The 17,982-nt window shown below is 47.2% G+C and overlaps 1 protein-coding gene across 2 annotated transcripts in view; it reads left to right on the forward strand.

Moving 5' to 3' along the window:
- The first annotated feature begins 3,807 nt into the window (after positions 1 to 3,807).
- Positions 3,808 to 17,982, forward strand: part of ESRRB (estrogen related receptor beta) — a 62,196-nt gene continuing 48,021 nt past the window's right edge. Inside the window, exons 1-2 of one of the 2 annotated variants that reach the window (XM_011357045.1) lie at positions 3,808 to 3,824; positions 5,107 to 5,516. In XM_011357045.1, the coding sequence (XP_011355347.1) occupies positions 5,120 to 5,516 (397 nt within the window). In that variant the 5' untranslated portion in view covers positions 3,808 to 3,824; positions 5,107 to 5,119. Of the gene's footprint in view, positions 3,825 to 5,106; positions 5,517 to 17,982 lie in introns of those variants that run through there. The other variant, XM_011357044.1, reaches the window with a different exon arrangement.

A 17,982-nucleotide genomic window follows, 5' to 3' on the forward strand; every position in this document is an offset into this window, starting at 1 on the left:
CTGAGTGTGTCACAACTTCTTGGGAGCTTCAGTTCCTCATCTGAAAGTCACCAGAGTAGGTAAGAGAAACTCTGAGAACTTACGATTCACTGACTGCAGCTTTGCTGTGTGTCTGTCCAGAAAAACGGATCTATTATTGAAAGATACACATATACAAGATTTTTATCACATAATAGTGATAAAACATCATTTATTAAAATAGGTGATTCAGACTCCTCAGGAGGAAGGTCAATTTGAATTAAAGAAATATCCGAGTTTAAGGAAAAAATATGTAATTAATGGACCTCAGATACATAGAATTTGAGTAATTATAATCTTTGGTTCATAATATTTCTCATCATTGGCCTCCTTACCCTTCCTCTCTTCTCTCTCTTCCTTCTTCTCTCCCTTCCTCCCTCCTCTCTTCCCTCCCTTCCATGTAACAAGAACCCATGTGTCCGTGTCTCAACGGGAACACTAGGACCTTGACAATTAGGCACATTTAGCTACATGGTGCTGCCCATCTTATTCCTCTGCTACAGGTTCATTCTGCATTCCTTAATAATAGTTTTGAAGGAAGTTTAACTGTGTTACTTTCAGGTGCCCGAGGGGCTGATTCCTAACAAATACAGCCTTCCTGGAGGGTCTGAGGGTCTGCGTCAATGAATAGCTCAGGTGGCCCCTGCTTAGCAAATTAATTACGTTAATGTATATAAGAGTCTCTCAAGTGTTCAGAGACCATTTTTCTTCTGTGGAGTAGATACCAGTTTCAGACTTATTTATCCTATTAATTTATCTAGCCAACCACTTTCCCTCCTGGTAAATGGCAAGTTCCTTGTGGAATTAACCTCAATTCTGGATCTGGGGACTTGTTTGAAGGGAGAGCTTTGCTGGGTTTAATCACCAGCCACCAGCTGCTGGATTTTCTGGAAGGGGTTCCCTGGGAGAATCACAACAGCAGCCAACGTCCTCCGAGTGCTTGTTCTGAACATTTGGCCTGCATTAGCTCACGCTTACCCAGAGCAAGCCGATAAAGGAGGTGCTGTGATTGAGCCCATTTCACAGATGAGGACTCTTGAGGCCCAGAGAGAGTGACCTGTTTACTCAAAGTCAACAGCTACTATGTGATTGAACTGGCTCATCTGATGCCAGAGAGCAGGCTCGTGACCCGTAAGTGACTCACTCCGCTGCTGGTTTGTGCTCTCAAGTGGGTGGCCCCAGCACAGAGCCAAAGGCCCCTCTGCATGTGACCCAGATTTCTGCATGCGGTGGGATGTGCTCTACCCTGCAGAGGGAAACAAGCCAGGCCCCAGCTGATCAGGCCAGTCCATCCCTCTTCCTCCAGGAGCTTCTCTTCCTCCAGGAGCTTCTCTTCCCTCCAGGAGCTCCTCTCCTTCTGCCTCCCACCAGCAGGCCTCCCTCAGGGGCATAGATCTGGGATTCCAGTTTAAAAAATTATGATCATCTCATGGTGATAGCCCGGGTTTTCTCTTCCTCTAGAGGTCCGTAGCAGAATAGCTCTACAGTTTGGGTTTCATTCGGAACTTCCAAGATTCTGTTGTTCTCTGCATTAGGAAAATCTTCAACCCACTTCATCGTCCAGGAGAGGCAGAGAGCCCCCCAGTCCACTCAGGCACCCCTGGAGCTCAGGCCACTCTAGGGTGCGGGGCCCCACACTGGACACGGGGAGGACCAGGAGCAGGTCTGAGTGGTGATGGGAGGGAGACCATGTCTAATCATATGGTGGTGAAATTGAGGCCAGGGCAGCTCTGGCTATGCTCCTGTGTGAGGCGGACCACAGGGAAAATGTGCCTTAAGGGGCTTCGACCCTTGACTACTGCTCTTTCAAAGGCTGCTGAGATGTGGCATCTGTCCCCTCCCCATAAAGTCAATAGTCATCGACCCACTTGGGAACTAGGTCTCAGAAAACCACAGATGATGGACTGGACATGACTCTCTGCTCCCCAGAGCACAAGTGTCAGCCACCTCCCCTCATCCCGTGGCCACCCTCTCCTGGACCCAGCATCAAGACTCTACCTCTGAAATCTTCCCTGACCCCATCTCCCATCCTTCCCGTTTCCCCTCTCCTTCTTCCTGCTCTACCTCAGCCTACAGCCCCTGGAAACCACCATGCTCTTGACCCTTCTATTTTCTCCCATTTCTACTCTTTGTTACATCACTGCCCTCGACCTGCACCGTTCATTTGCCCAACCCTCAGCTCCTGGGCCTCTTGTGCAGCCTCCTCCCTCACACATCTAAGCCAATGGTTCTCAACCGGGGGCGATTCTGTGTTGTATTCACCCTTCCCGGGGCACTGCACACTTGTGCTTGTTTAATGTCTGTCCTTCCTGTGAGAGCTTCTGAGGTCGTGGGCTGTGCCTGTGCCTATCGTGTTCCTGTTATCTGGCCAGCAATTAGCACATCGTGGTGCCCGTAGTATAGGTTGACTATCCTTGGAAAAGACATTCAAGTGGAGCCAAAATAATGATCATGAAGATGAGAAAGCTGCAGGAATGAAACTGTTAGAACTCTCTCCCGCCGCCCAGTCTGGGACTCAGCACCAAATTGGCATGACTTTCTGTGGCAACTCTGGCTGGTCAAGCTGGCTTCCTTCTCGGCCCCAGGGTCTCTGACCTGGGCCTGGGAGCAGGGTCTGGACAGGGCACAACTTGGTTACATAGCCCATTGAAGGATACTTTGTACCTTTTTGTACCAAGAAAGAGAGGGGCAGGAAGGGAATCCAAGGCTTAGGTCCCTCAGGGTCGTCTGAACCACGAGGCCGAGGGAAGAGCATTGAGACTATGGTGGCCTGCTGTCCAATGGGAGTGGCCGCAGGGCTCTCCATCTTCTTCCTTTAGGGCATATGCTTCTTGCACACCCAAGGGACAGATACGAAGCCCAGGGCACATAATACATGCTCGTTAATATTAGTTGCTATAATTACTATTTATGTCCAGTGTATCCTGAAATCTCTGGAGCTCTGGGGAAGGGGCGAAGATGGAGGGCTGGGTCTAGGAGCTGTCTCACCCAGCAGGGTTTGTCACAGTGGGCCTGAGTTGTTCCTGTGATCGGCAGAGTCTAAAGTAGCAGGCAGGAGGGGATTACAAATGAGAGAGCACCTGGTTAGCTCTCCCTGCCTGCCCTGTGCAAGGCGGTTGGGGAAGAGACCCAAAGGTGTACTCGTGCCTGCTCAGATTTTCTGCCTGGGTTATGTCCTGCCAGGCTGATGGCATTTCCTGAGGACACACCGGGGATCCACCAGTGGATGGAGGGGAGGCAGGTGGCTGTGGGGAGCCCAGGGAAATGACAAGGCACCAGCCAGTGGTATAAAAGGACCCAGAGGAGACCCTCAACTGGGTGCCCTCTGCTGATGCAAGGGAAACCTGGGGCTTGTAGGAGAGGTGTCTCCAAGGACTGGAGGCTTCAGAACATTCGATCTGGAACAGAAGAAACCCAAAAGCCTCTATCTTCAAACAATATATTCCAGTAAATAAACTTCTTGAGAGTAAGAGCCTTATATGTATCTTTTATCTCTGCAGCGCCCAGTTTCTCGCTAGAACTGTCTCCAGGGCAATGAATTCCTTGTCTCTGGACATGCTCAAGTGTAGATGGATGGGACAGTCCCTAGGGAAGTGTATTAACTATGAACTCATTAGTGGGACCAGGGACATCGAAGGCCCCTCCCCATCACAAGATTGGCTTGGTGATGTGGGAGTGTGGCCAAGATCGCGTTGTGGGGGTGGGCTTAGTGGGAGTGAGAAGGCAGCCCCTTTCCCAGGAGGTGACAAGTCCTTTCCCCAGTGGGCTACTCAGAAAACAAGGGCTCCCTCTGAGCAACACTGGAGGTAGGACTGTGGCTGCAATCCCAGTGGACCCTCCAGCACTGAGACCTTCCCTCCCAGCCCAGAGCCATCTTTCCATTCATAAGGCTATACTGCCAATTTCTCCAGCCCATTCCCGTCTACAGGATCTTTCCCTTTATCCTTTCATCAGACGTAAGCCTTGGCCTCCTCTTTACTTTCATATGGCCAGGCCAGGCCAGGGTCAGATGGACCCTAAGCAGTTTCCTACTTCCAGATCCTGTCTGGCCCCAGAGGTCTGGAGCATGGGCTACAGCTGGGCTTCCCTAAACCCACACCTTCATCTCCCTGCTTTTCTTTGCCAGACTATGCAGAAGGAGGCCCCTCCTGCATCCAGGGAGCTGGGATGTGGGAGGGTCGAACCCTGCCTGCTTTCTCATCCACCCATGGTCTGGGAGGAGGGGCTTTCCTTACGGGAATCATGACCCTTCCTAGTGATCCTGCCAGGTTGACAAATGCTCCAATGGCTCTGTGGCTGATGCAGGGACACTTAAAGGTTGAAACGCAAGTTTAAGAAACACCTGGGGGATGCACAGAGTTGGGGTTGGAAGGCTCCCTCGTGCTGCCTACAGGAGGCGCAATCTCTCGGGGGTGAGGGGCTGGGCAGAGGCTGGCCTGCTCAGGGCTAGGAAGGGAAATGAGGGAAGGGGCTTGGAGTCACCCTCCAGATGTGCCCTGGGCCAGAAGCAGAGTCCAGAGTTAGCAAATTTGGCTGGATCCTTTGCCACAAGCCCCGTCTCCTGCTTTGGCCTCTCTGGTCCCAATCTCAGCGATGGTGGCGCATGAGGAAAGATCCAAGCTTAGACTTACCTGAAGCCCCAGAAGGGCCAGGAAAAATGGATTACCAGGTCATTGTCCCGAGGGTGTCTGACCCAGGGCCTGGCACATCTGGACTTTCAATTGTAGCTATCATGTTTTATTCTTACACGGGAAGTTTGGCCAAGTATTTTGGCTGAACTGTTACCACTTTTTGTGCCCTCAAGCCAGCAATTTGCAAAGGGCTGGGTGCCTAATCCGAAGCTTCTTGATCAGTTTTTTTTCTTTGAGGACGTAGAAGGTTCTGGGGTGTTAATGCCAGATACTTGCTGTGGCCTGTGCCATTTCATGACCAGTTGACCTTCTGGGACAGCATTTTATCTCACAGATGCCTTAGCATAGAGCCCCGCCCAACCGCCCCGCCCACTCTGCCAGGAGCCCAAAGCTAATTCCTGGGGATGGTGTCACACCTCGGCCTCCTCGCTTCTGACTTCCCGCACTGTGTCTACAGGCTGCTGAACAGAATGTCCGCGGACGACCGGCACTTGGGCTCCAGCTGTGGCTCCTTCATCAAGACAGAGCCGTCCAGCCCGTCCTCGGGCATCGATGCCCTCAGCCACCACAGCCCCAGTGGCTCGTCTGACGCCAGCGGCGGCTTCGGCCTGGCCCTGGGCGCCCACGCCAATGGTCTGGACTCGCCGCCCATGTTTGGAGGCGCCGGGCTGGGAGGCACCCCGTGTCGTAAGAGCTACGAGGACTGTGCCAGTGGCATCATGGAGGACTCGGCCATCAAGTGCGAGTACATGCTCAACGCCATCCCCAAGCGCCTGTGCCTCGTGTGTGGGGACATCGCCTCTGGCTACCACTACGGCGTGGCCTCCTGCGAGGCCTGCAAGGCCTTCTTCAAGAGGACCATCCAAGGTGCGTGGCAGCCGGGCAGGGCCCGGGAAGGGGTGCGGGCGGGGACGCCGGCCTGCGGTCCAGCAGGAAACCGGGTGATCCCGTGAGCGCTGGGAGCAGGGGTTCCGAAGGCCCCCTTCTCTGTCTCGGGTTTCTCACTCTGGGAGTCTGGACAAGACCTAACTCCAGGACTGTTGTTGAAATGGCATGTACCCCCATGTGGCGCCCCAAAGGAAAGCCGCACAAATGCCTCACCGTGATGTGCCTCTCACTGGGGTGTGGAACACTGTCATATGTGTTCTCAAAAAGCCGTTTTTGGGGGAAAAAAATAGCATTATTTCCCCTGCAATTCCAAACCTCTTGAAATGCAAGGGGCCTCTCACTTTGTTTTTATCTTTTTCAATTACACAAGTGAAACATGACTGTTTTCTTCATTGTGAAAGACTCAGGCTTATAGGGCAAGGGAAGGTACCCCCATACCACTCACCCGTCCACACCCCAATCTGGCCTGTTTTCTAGGGCTGTTTCAGGGCATCTGCATATCAGCTGAGTCACCTCCCGATGGCATGGGGGTGGCTGCCTCTTTCAGGGGGTACTCGAGTGAATCATTCTGATGAAGGTGTGCAAGAGCCCTGATGGGTGCCCTCTGCAAAGTCACCCCTCGATAAACTGAGGATAATGATGGGCTGTTATCAAGTCCAAGGCATAGGCCCAGCACAGAGAGACGGCTGGGCTTATGGTGGCTGAGATTCTTAACAGCGGCAGGGCCATGGGGAGAGCACTCACTTCATTCATTCAGCTAAGTGTCTATAGAGCACTTAAAAATACCAGCCACTGTTCTTCGTGCTGGCAGCAGGATAGGCAAAAATCCCTGCTCATGCGGGTAACTGAGATGAGCTGATGCCATGCCACTGGAACAGACACTGCAAACCAGACTGGAGAAAACCCAGGGGCACTTGTCCTGTCCCTGACCCAGGTCCCCCTCATCCAGGGCCTGCCCGGCTGCCCTCAGGGTGTCCTTCCCCCATTTCCCTTTTGGAAGAGGCAGGCCGAGCTTCCCTGGGATGATTCTCAGTTTATTCATTCAACAAATATGTGTTTGTTGAGTTCTTCGGATGACAATCTATTTGTTAAACCAATGGAGGGCATTGGGATTGGCCATATTTCCAATTCTGCAGATTAGCGGAGACGTGGGGTGTAGTAGCTGGCCACCCAGGCTCCTGGGTCAGTGCCGTCCATGCATTCATTACCTTACAGCTGAATGCCTTGGGCCTCAGTTTCTCTCCCACCTTCAGTTGAGAGGATGTCTTTCCTACCACACATAGAGCTGATAAAAAAGGATTAAGTGAATTAACATACATCGTGCCTTTAGAATACTCACTGACACCTAGTAAGTGCAAAATAAATGTTTGCAGTTATTATTTTCACTTTTACAATATCACTTAAGATGTATAAACATGAAGACAATGGACAGAGAATTTGTTTTACCTTACAAAGCAAGCTTTTAGAATTACATATAAATAAAACTATAATTATTTCGACTTAACAGGATTTAAATTATTTTGGTTATATTTATTTTTTAAAGGAACTCTTTAAAAGAAGAAGCATGGCAAAAATCCAAATAGTGCTTAAGAGTAAAACAGTAAAAATAAGTTTTCTAAAAACTCCAAACTCTGGTTCCCTGAAACTTCCCCCAGAAGGAGCCATGATACCAACTTCTTTCGGCAAATATTTATTGAGCACTTTCCCATCAGGCACTGTGCCAGCCTTCAGCACAGTGAGTAAATGCATCTGGTCCCTGCCAGCTTTGTACCCCAGGATCTAGGACGAGGCCCTGATATCTCTAGATTTGAAAAGCACGGTGTGGTGGTTCTAAGTCTCCTGTCTTAGACAGGGTTGGAAACCTCCAGCCCAATTTCTAATTAATATCATCGGATATTTGACAAATAAACATGAGATGTTTAAACCAATGTAAGTTACTGAAATAGCATTTTTCTTCCCAAATCGGAAAGTGATCTTGATAAGATTGATTCTTTGAGGTCAGTTTTTGAAAAATTGCTTTTTAGGAGACAATTACATTTTCTTCTCTCTGTATTCTTAAATGAGCCGAAGAGTCCTGGATCAAATGTTCTGAAGGCAGAGGCTGGTGTGACTCAGAAACTCTCCTACATGCTCTACAGAGGCCCGGGGAGTGAGAATGAATGTCCTTAGCGAGTCAGGAGTCCGCAGGAAGAACTTGTAAATAGTCTTAATTATTTGCTACTGCGAAAAGGATAATGATCTCTTCCTAGAAGTCCCAAGACAAACGGCAGCATTTTATTTAGTGCAATCCGCACTGAACCACTCTTGTCTTTTCTCTTTGTCACCAGAAGAGTTTCACATTTATAACCAGAAAGAGGTTTCTATCTAGAATAGGGAAGACTGCATTTCCAAGGCTGATGGATTGCTCTGGTTATTTTATTAACTCTTTGGTTTTGTTCTAACAAAGATTTTGATTTCGTGGTTTCTGAACATAAGCGTTGTAGAAAATTTGGAGAAAAAATAAGAGAAGTACAAGAGAGGAAAAAAAAATGACCTATAAATGGATAACCAGGAGACAAGCTAAGAACCGAGTGAGCATTTATTGAGTCCCTGTTCTGAGTCAGGGACTACAGGGTGGGGGGTCGGTGGGGGGCGGGGAGCACAAGGAGTGCTCCCGGCCCTCAAAGAGTCCTCAGGCACAGCCACAGGCTCCGAACCGTGGCACAGTTTCCTAAGCACCTACCCAATTATGAAGAATAATCAGGCCATTTTTAAAATCCCAATAACTTGGACATGGGGCCTTTAGTCATAGAATGATCCATTCGCAGATAAATGTAAAGCCTTGGAAACCTCTGAAAACCATGCTAGCTCACTCCCCCTTCCTTCCTTAGGTCACTCTAATTTGCTCAATTCATTGGTTACACCAAATGGGAAGAAATTTTGCAGAAACAAGGCTGTCATGATAGATTTGGGGAGCTAGACTTTAGTCATTCTTCTCTACAGATGTTTACTGAGCACTGACTGTGTGTTTGGCTGTGCTAGATGCTAGCACTGCAGGGGTGAGGCCAGGGACAGGGACAGGAGAAGTGCCGTCTGCAGGCGGCCACCTGCTTTTGTAAAGCCAGTTGTATTGGGACACAGCCACACCTATTTGTTTATAGCCGCTTTGATGCTGCAATAGCACTGAGTAGTTGCTGCAGAGACCTTCCAGCCACAAAGCATAAAACTTTCACTATCTGGCCCTTTACAGAAAAAATTTGCCTCCCCTGCAGGATAGCATTGAACAAGGTGGATGTAGTTTCCCTGCCCTCAAGGGGCTTATAATCAACCCCTTGCAGTGCCTGTTAAGTCTTTATTACAACTTCATTTGCCCAATGCTATGCTATGAAAGGGAGTTTGTCCTCAGTGCTGGGGGTTGGGGTGAAGCTCACCCAAGGTGGACGAGCTCAGGGATGACAAAAAGGCACCCTTCTGAAGGGACTGAATGGAGATAACCCTCTCAACCTTATTGAATTTGTAAAGAAAAAAAATGTACCCATCAAAGGATTGATCTGCCCTGGAGGCACGGAATAAAAGGCTGGCTTTGGCAAAGGCACCACTCCTAGGCAAAGGGAGTCAGCCTGGGGACAGCCTGATGTGATTAAACATTCAGCTGATCTGATTAACATCTTTCTGAGTATGATCTAGTTCCCCTGTAAGCCCTCTTCTTGGAGTGAACTTACCGGTGAGGTAGATCTCTTTCTCCTTGTACTTGAATGCGCTAGCATCTCTGGGCTTATACCTCAAGTTCCTGAATTTGAGCAATGTGAGTCCGCCTCTGAGAGATGGAGTCGCATTCTGTGGCTGGCAAAGTCAGGTTTCTGGACCACAGAGCTCAGTGACAGATTCTGGACTGTGAAACTGACCTCACAGTAATGAAAACCTTTGCAATGAGTCCTGAAGTAATGAGGGGGTCTTTGAGGGAGCCATACTGGGGCCTTTTCCAGGCCCTACTCCTTGACCCTGTCATTCTCATTCTTAGCGATGACTGCCTCCTGTTCTGTGGAGAAAATAGAAGCCTCAGACGGGGCTGCCCTCACCAAACTTACCCACTCTTTCCCATTATCTGCAGTATCTTTCATTCATTGATTCTATAGTTATTTACAGCTACCCATTCACTGCTGGAAGGTGTCTCCTGCCCCAGGCTCACTCCTTCATAAGCTTTGAATCTGTCTCTTCCTTGCTTTCCAGAGACCCTCCTACCCATTATCTCCTTTTTATCTTCTCTCTCTCTACAGTCTCCTTCTTTCCATCAACATTTAAATACCTCTCATATCTCCAGTTTATATATATATATTTCTCCCAACCTTCAGCTACCAGTACCCTCTTTCTCTTCCTCCTTTATTCTTGACCCACCTTAAGCTCCTGATATCCCCTGCCCATCCATGGCTTCAACTGCCTCTGGAGTCAGGATGGATCCCAGTTCCATAGCTCTTGCCCTCATCTTCTCCCTGAGTTCTAGCTCTTTTAACATCTAAGGAACATTTCCACTTGGACATCCCAGAAGCACCCCAAAATGGCAAGTCCTAAACAGACGCTATGTCTCTGCCATCAAATGCTTCTCCTTGTATTCCCAGTTCAGTGCCTGTATCAATCCTTTAGTGTTTAAGCCAGAAATGGGTCTTTTCCTTAACTTTGCTCCCTGTCCCCCGTGCCCAACCCTCCATACCCACTCAACAGCTTCTCCTCATCCCCCCTGTTTTAGCGCAGGCCACCATCGACTACAACGGTTTCCAAATTGGTCTCCCAGCTGCCAGGCTCGCCCCTGCCCAGTCCGTTTTCTTCAGACCTTTCTGAACACACATCTGAACACGTCACTCTTCTATCTTGCTTGTGGGTAAACTCAAACCTCTAGAACACGCCCGAGGACACCCTTTGGGATTGCCCCACGCTGACCTTGCAGCCTCGTCTAGTGCCATTCTCCATGGCTGGCTGTTGATCAGCCTGACTTCTCTATTTTGCAGTTCCCAGAACTTGTCCTGTGCTTTCAATTTCTAGACTTTGCACGTAGTCTTCTCTTTGCTCCCCCTTTCAAACTGCAGTCCCTACTTTTGTCTATGAGGCCTCTAGTTAGCTGGCACCTCCTCCAGGAAGCCTTCTCCAACTTCCTCCTCTTGTGTGACATAGGTAGCGCCCCCTCCTGGATGCTCCTGTAACTCACCCAGCTCATCAACAACGCTTAACTACACCGTCTGGTTACTGCCATTACTTGTCTGGTTCCCCAAGAAGCTTGCAAGCTCTAAAGGGGCAGCGTTACATACGCCTTGATTTTTCACTGAGCCCACATCCTCTCACGGTGCCTGACGTGTCGAAAGTTCTCAGTGTGTCTGAAAAGAAGGCGATTTCCAAAGTGATCTTCCATTTTCCCAATGAAGACAAACCAAAGCAGTTTGGCCAGTTTGTATATATATATATATAACTTTTAGGGATCTAGATAAAATAGTCAAATATCTACTTATGATAATATGTTAATTTTCATTATATTGCATATTTTAAGTCACATCATATAAAACTATATATTTTTTTGAAAACCTTTGTCTACTTGCATTTTGTGAAGCAAGGTTTATTAAACTTTTCACAAGAAACTGCCTTCTCTAGGGCTACTTTTTGGGTTATTTAACACAGTATTTTAGAGCACATTCTCTTCACTTCCATTTCAGTTACTTGAGACTTTGTGAGCATATTTGTGCTGCTATCTCTATGAATGTTATTTGGAGCCATAATTACGGTTCCTAGGCCATCAGGACCGTTCTTTATTTGTGTCAGTTTACAATCGTGATTTTTATAACTTATCAGGTACGATATTGCTTTTTACACTCAACATTTATAATTGCAAGGTCATATACTCAGGAATAACTGAATTTGTGTAAAATTCCTTTACCCCGTTTGTTACTGATTCAGTCAGGTGATTAGCATTGATCGAGGTCTTCTCAAATGGTAATTATTTAATGTAAAGTGATTGGCATATCACCTCTAATATGAGACCTCATAAAGACTAAAATAGTGATCAACTTCTTTTTCTAAAGGATAATGTTTGGGGAAAACGTCTGCCTTACATTCGAGCTTATGAAGCAGTTGTTTAGTTCCTTTGGTAAATTCTAAGTCCCAATCATTGTGCTGAGAGCTGAAGACGGAGCATTGGCCCTTGGTGGGCTTGTCTTCTAGCCGGGATAAGCAGACAGTAAATATGATGACAAATGACAGACTGAGGCAAGTGCTGTAAAGAAGAAAAACCAAAAAGACCAAAGGTGATTGAGAGAGGGGGTCTAATTTAGACAGAGGATTAGGGAAGGCCATGCTAAGAAGGTGACTTTCAAGGTAAGATGAAGCCCATGTGTGAACCCTGGGACCAGCATTTTAGGCAGAGGAAATAGCATATGTGTTTCAAGACCAGAAGGAAGGCCACTGTGACTGGCATGAGTGAGTGAGGGCAAAGTGGGAGGAGATGTGGCTGGAGAGGCTGGCAAAATCCAGGAGCCATGGCGAGTGCCACTCTTGGATTTTCTTTTCGGTGGACTGGAAGCTGTTGACAAATACATGAACATGTGATGCATGGCCACAAGGATCTGTGCAGAGGGTAAAGCCACGCTGTACTCCACCTAAAGTTCCTAGGGCATCTGGACAAATTTTCAGGTCACCGGGAGTCCCCTCAAGCAGCTCCTGGGTCTGTAACTTAAGGAACAAGTGAGAAGAGGCCCTGGCACAGTGCTTCCTCTGTTCACCTGGGGCCCAGATGCAGGCTTGGAAGGAAACTCCCCAAAGAGAGGGGCAGGGGAATGAGTGATGGGTTATCCTGCCTCGGACCACCTCTGGGCCTTATGTCTAGGAGAACGAAGCTGGTGGATCCCAGGAGACACAGGATGACGGGGGTGCAGAGACAAAGCCAGGAGTCAGTGAAAGTTGGGAAGTGGGGTGCTATCCCAGACCTGCCACTCGCTAGGTCATTGACCTTGGGCAGGGACTTGGGTCCTCTGGCCCAAGTTTACTCATCTATACAAAAAGAGGCAATTAAACCCTATCTACGGGGCACTGGGGGGGGGGTGGGGATGAGAGGAAGAAGAAATCATAATTCCTCTTCTTAGAGACACAGCCAAGGTGCAAGGCAGGTGAGACGCAGAGGGCAGAGGGCAGGGAAGGCAGGGAGGGCTTCCTAGAGCAACGGCCATTTAAGCAGAAGCGAAAGGCGAATGTATGTGGCAGAAAGAACAGCAGAGCAGGGCCCAGAGGAGATGGCTGTGCTTTGCTAAGGGAAGCGGGGACTCGGTAGTACGTGATGGGCTGGAAAAGCAGCATGGGACTGGTTGTCAAATGGCTTCATATGCTGTGTCAAGGAAGAGTAGAGAGTAATATTTCGGTTTGAGGGCTGCTTCACATGGCTTAGAATCTCAGCTTTACAATTTCTTAGCTGTGTCAACTTAGGAAAGTTACTTAGTTTCTCTGGGACTTAATATCCTTGTCAATAAAATGGGACTAATAGGGCTAATAAATAGTTCCTGGTCCTAGAATGTTATTGCAGAAATTAAGTGAGGCATGCATGTTTAGCTTAGTGCCTAACATATATGATGACCATTAAATAAATAGTAATTTTTTTTTTTTTTTTTACTGCTTGGCAACAGGAAGCCATTGAAAGTTTTTGAACAGGGAATGAATCAAATCCCCTTTTAACAAGATAATTCTGGCAATGATATGGAAGATGGTCTGTACGTGGCGGCACCCAGGGCCAGGCAGACCAGTTAGGAGGTGATTTTAACAGTCCAGTAAGAGATCTAGTTAAGCCGGTTTAGAGGCAGCCAAACCATGACGGCAGCAGAAGAGTTAAGAAGAGAGAAGTTAGGCGTGAGAAACTTATGAAAGTGGATTCAGTATAAAAAGAATAGTGACTGGATGTGAGACTGACTCTTAGATTTCTAATTTAGGCTACTAGGGAGATGGTGAGGTCATTGGGAGAAATCAATCTAGAAAGAATTTTGCTGGTAGAAGTGGGGCGAGCAGGGAGGAAGGGGTTGGGATAATGGATAAAGTTTGGGACATGTTGAGTATGATCAGGTCACAGCACTTACCCTGGAGAGTTGGAAATCGGGGCCAAGAGCCCAAGAGTGGTATCTGAGTAGGGTTTGGGGTCTAATGAGATCTTCTAGGACAGCATTTCTAAAGGCATAGCCCCCAGACCCACAGCTCAGACTTCACTTGGGACCTTGTTAGAAATGCAAATTTCCAGTCCCGCCCCAGACCTGTTGAATCTGGAGCTGTGGGAAGTGGAGCCCAGCAATCTGATTTAACACCTCCAGGAGGGCTCTTCAGGGAAAGCTATTCAAAAGAAGAGGGGAAGGGTTGGGGGTGGGGCAGGAGGAGGGACCCTGGTGAAAGGAAGGGGAGTAGGAGCCTTGGAGGAGACTTAGAGGTACTATATTTCATCAGTTCTAAGATGCACATTTTCCCCACGTAATGCCTCTGAGTTGGGCTGTGTGCCAGTTACTGTCCACTAGGTGATGGCTGTATGAGCTTGTCACTGCCCTCACATTCACATTAAAGCTTACAGAAAAGGGCCAGTGACCTGGAAGGAAACCCCTGAGACAACAGTGGACGCTCTTCAGAAGCACAGCTCCCTTGTTAGCAGAGAGGACAATTATATTAAAAAAAAAAAAAAGGGCATGAAAACAGTGACTTTGATCAAAAATGATTCAGGAAAATCACACTCAGAAATTTTAACAGTATCTTTGATTTATTTTTCTTATATTATCTCTTTCATGTATGCACAAGAATGCTATATGATCAAATCTGTCTCTAAATAAATCTCAAAGAGCTCTTTTAATGTGAAAAAAAAAAAAAAAAATGTTGGTAGCAAGGAAGCACAGTCCTAGTTTGATTGGCAGCTTTTTTTCCCTTTCTTGGTGGTACATAAAGTAATGGTACAGTCATCAAAAGCATCTTGGATTCGATGCGATAAATATACAGCTGGTCAGAGATGTTAATAAGAGTCTCTGCAGAGAGAAGAAAAATAAAATCTAACAGAAGAGTGGGTTTGAAGAAGTGTGAGGGGTGTCTGGGACTTCAAGAAGGGCCAGGATGGGGAGGACCCGGTGGAAGGGATTGCATTTGATAACTGGGGAGGTCATTGTTGAATTCTAGGATTCTCTTGGTGGGTTTTCTCGCGTTCAGTTCATTTGCTTTGATCTACAGGTATTTTCAAGAGCCAGGCACCCTACTTGAGATACAAAAGGAAAGACTTAACAACCTCTATTCCCAATTAGCACACAGTTCAGAAGGGAGGACAACATACAAAATCCTGATTACAAAATACTAAGTTAGTTGTTTCAAGTTCCAGGAGGGAATTGGGGGGTGTTGGGGGAGGGGGTGGACAAGTCCTGTAGGAGCAAACAGGAAGAACCAAGTAAGCCTACCTGGGACAGAAGGGAAGAGGGTGTCGCCAAGAAGGCCATGTGAGAGCTGAGGCTCCAAGGATATTGAAGAGTTTGTCAGGAGAGTTTTCAGGTAGAGAAAGGGATGAGAGGGCTGGGGGCTCCTTGCACTTTCCTGGCACCTACAAACCTGGGGGCCTTGGTAGGGGAGAGTAGGGTGGATTGGTCAGAGATGGCTGGAATCTTTCTTCCAGCATTGATTATCTTTAGTTCTTATTATTATTTTACAGCTATATACTGACTTAGCAATTTTGACATTATTTTTTGACTTCCTGTAATGGAAAATGAAGAGTTAGCTTAATTGCACGACCTATTCCAACACACACACACACACACACACACACACACACACACACACACACACACACACGTTTCCCATTGTCTAAATTTGTTTTCATCAAATTTTTGGTTAAATCTATTCTCCTACTGCCGTTTCCTCCTTGATATGTCCTTTACTTTTCTCCTGGGTTGCATCCTCTGTTCCCTGGATCCTACCTCTTCCTCTTTTGGGTTCCTCCCTTTTGTGGGAGGAGCACATACTGGAAAGGAGCAAGAGAGGTAAAATTGTTGATGCCTTGGATGTGTGAAAAGGTCTTTATTCAATCCTTCAACCCGTACATTAGATTAATATCTAGGCTTAGTATAAAGTTCTAGCTGAAAATAATTTCCACGCAAATTTGGACACCATTGCTGCTTTATCTTCTAGCTTCTAGTGCATCTGTCAAGAAGTTTGATTCGTTCACTTAGAAAATGGATATTGAGTCCTCACTTCTTTCCAGATTTGGTTCTAGGTGCTGGGAAATTGCAGTGAACAAAGCAGACAGAAAAGAAGATAAATAAATGAAGTCAAGTGATGAGTGCTAAGTAGAAAAAAAGAGCAGCAAGTATGTACATGGAGTGTGTGCATGTGTGTGTGTGTGCATGTGTGTGTGCGCGCGTGTATGTGCGCGTGTGCGCGTGTGTTTGCGTGTTTGTGTGTGCATGCATGCGTGCGTGTGCATGTGTGCATGTGCGTGTGCGTGTGTGGGAGCGTGCGCGTGTGTGTACACAGAGAATATTTTCCCTTGTAGTTTGATGATGACCAATCTTATTCTTAGTCCTTTGTATTTTTTTTTTTGTCCAGGTCTTTTTTCATTTGTTCTTCTGGGCTCTTAGCAGGCCTTTTGGTCTGAAAACTCATATTCTTTAGGTCTTAGAAATTTTCATTTCTCACCCTTTCTTCCCTTCCTTTCTCTCTTTGGAATAACGTCCTCTCCAGTGTTTTCTCTTTCAAAAACTCCTAATGGTTGGATATGGAGCTTCCAGGATCAATCTTCTAATTCTTACATCTTTTTTAGCCTATTGTCCATCCATCTCTTTGATTTTTGGTCTATTCTAGGATAGCTACTTAGGCAATTCTTTTAGATTTTTTGTGGCTTTCATATTTTTAATTTCTATGAGCTCCGTGCTATCCTTTCTTTTTATTGCATGCTGTTCTTGTTTCATGAATGCAGTGATTTTTTTCTTGTCAGGTCAAGTGGTTATTGCTTTTGGAGGTTTATTTCTCCTTCCTGCTTTGTCCTAGTTTTCTCCCACATGCTTTTCCTCCATTCGTTTTGGTTAGTCTTTCATATTGAAGACTTTTCATAAATAGTTGGATAATCCTGGACCATCTTAAATGCAAACAGGGGTAAAAAAACATAGAAGGAGCTTTCCCTTGGCTTATCTTTATCTGCTGGTCTTTTCTCTGTTACTGTTCGTTCTTTCCGAGAAGATTCTACAAATTCTTATTTTCATGTTGGGGTGGGGTAGTGGAGTGTGCATCCAGCTGCTAGAATTCAGGAAGTGGGCTTTGGGGTGGGTTAGGTGGTCATACTCTATGCAATATTCAGCCATGCTCTTTTCAGCCCCAACTTCCCTTCTGCCCTCAGCTGGGCTCCCTGAATCCCAACTTTATTTGCTTAATCTCTAGAGATTAAGTTGGCTTCTCATATGCATGTTGTGGGAAGATATTTGGTAGTCACATGGAGCGGCAGCTAAGTACTCTTTAAATATATCTTCTAGCAAATTCCAGCCCAGCACCTCACTCCATCTTGACTCTTTGAGGCCTGAGGCTTTGTGAGGTTCTGCAGGACAAACGATTTAGTTCTTATCTAGATCCTTCTCTTTAGCTACTTTGGTTTCTACTTCCTCCATTCTTTTGGGACTTCTCACTCCTCTGCTGCCCTTTAGGGGGCGAAGGCCCACAGACTTCTGTGTTCAGTGTGCCAAGCTGAACTAGCTGTGAACTAGTGGTCCATCCATCGAGGGATTGTGCACAGGGAAGTTATTAACTATCCCCAGGGCCAGGGCGGAGGGAGATCCACTGGAAGGAAAAATGCAGACAGAGGATGCTAGTCTATTAGAGGTGAGGCAAGAGATGATGAGTATTGGAACTAGCTGTGGCAGAAGGGGAAGGAGGGAGAAAATATCAGGGCAGTAGGATGAAAAGGGTCTTAGGAGTAAAGGAGAGGGAAGAATCCTGGATGCCACCCTCAGTTTTTGACCTACGTGGTGGGGTGGCTGGTAGCCCTTTGCTGAGACAAAAAATAAAATAAAATAAAAATAAAAGCATAGTAAGAGGAGACGGCTGGGTGAGGATGGGTTCAGTCTGAGGAAGTGTGAGAAACCCAAGGGACTTCCAGATGGAAATATCCAGCAGGCAGATGGATCTAAGGGTGTGAAGCGCAGACAACGCATCTGGTTGTCTATCCTTCCCAATTCTGTGATCGCTGAAGCCAGCCGCAGGAATGAGATCATCAGCTAGCGAGTAAGGAGGACGGAAGAGAGGAGAGCTGAGGACAGTGGACCACACAGAGATAAAAGGGATAGTCTCTGGCCTCCAGGAGCGAGATAAATAAGGGAGTGGAACCAAGTGACCACGAGCCCAGGCCTTTCACGCTAGCAGAGTAAAATGGCGGCCATTCAGGCTCTGATGTCAACCAGCAGCTTCTGAGCCCTAGAGTCCCCAAGAGCCCTTTATCCAAGCT

The sequence above is a fragment of the Pteropus vampyrus genome, unplaced genomic scaffold (assembly GCF_000151845.1).
Source record: "Pteropus vampyrus isolate Shadow unplaced genomic scaffold, Pvam_2.0 Scaffold32, whole genome shotgun sequence".
Taxonomy (NCBI): Eukaryota; Metazoa; Chordata; class Mammalia; order Chiroptera; family Pteropodidae; genus Pteropus; species Pteropus vampyrus.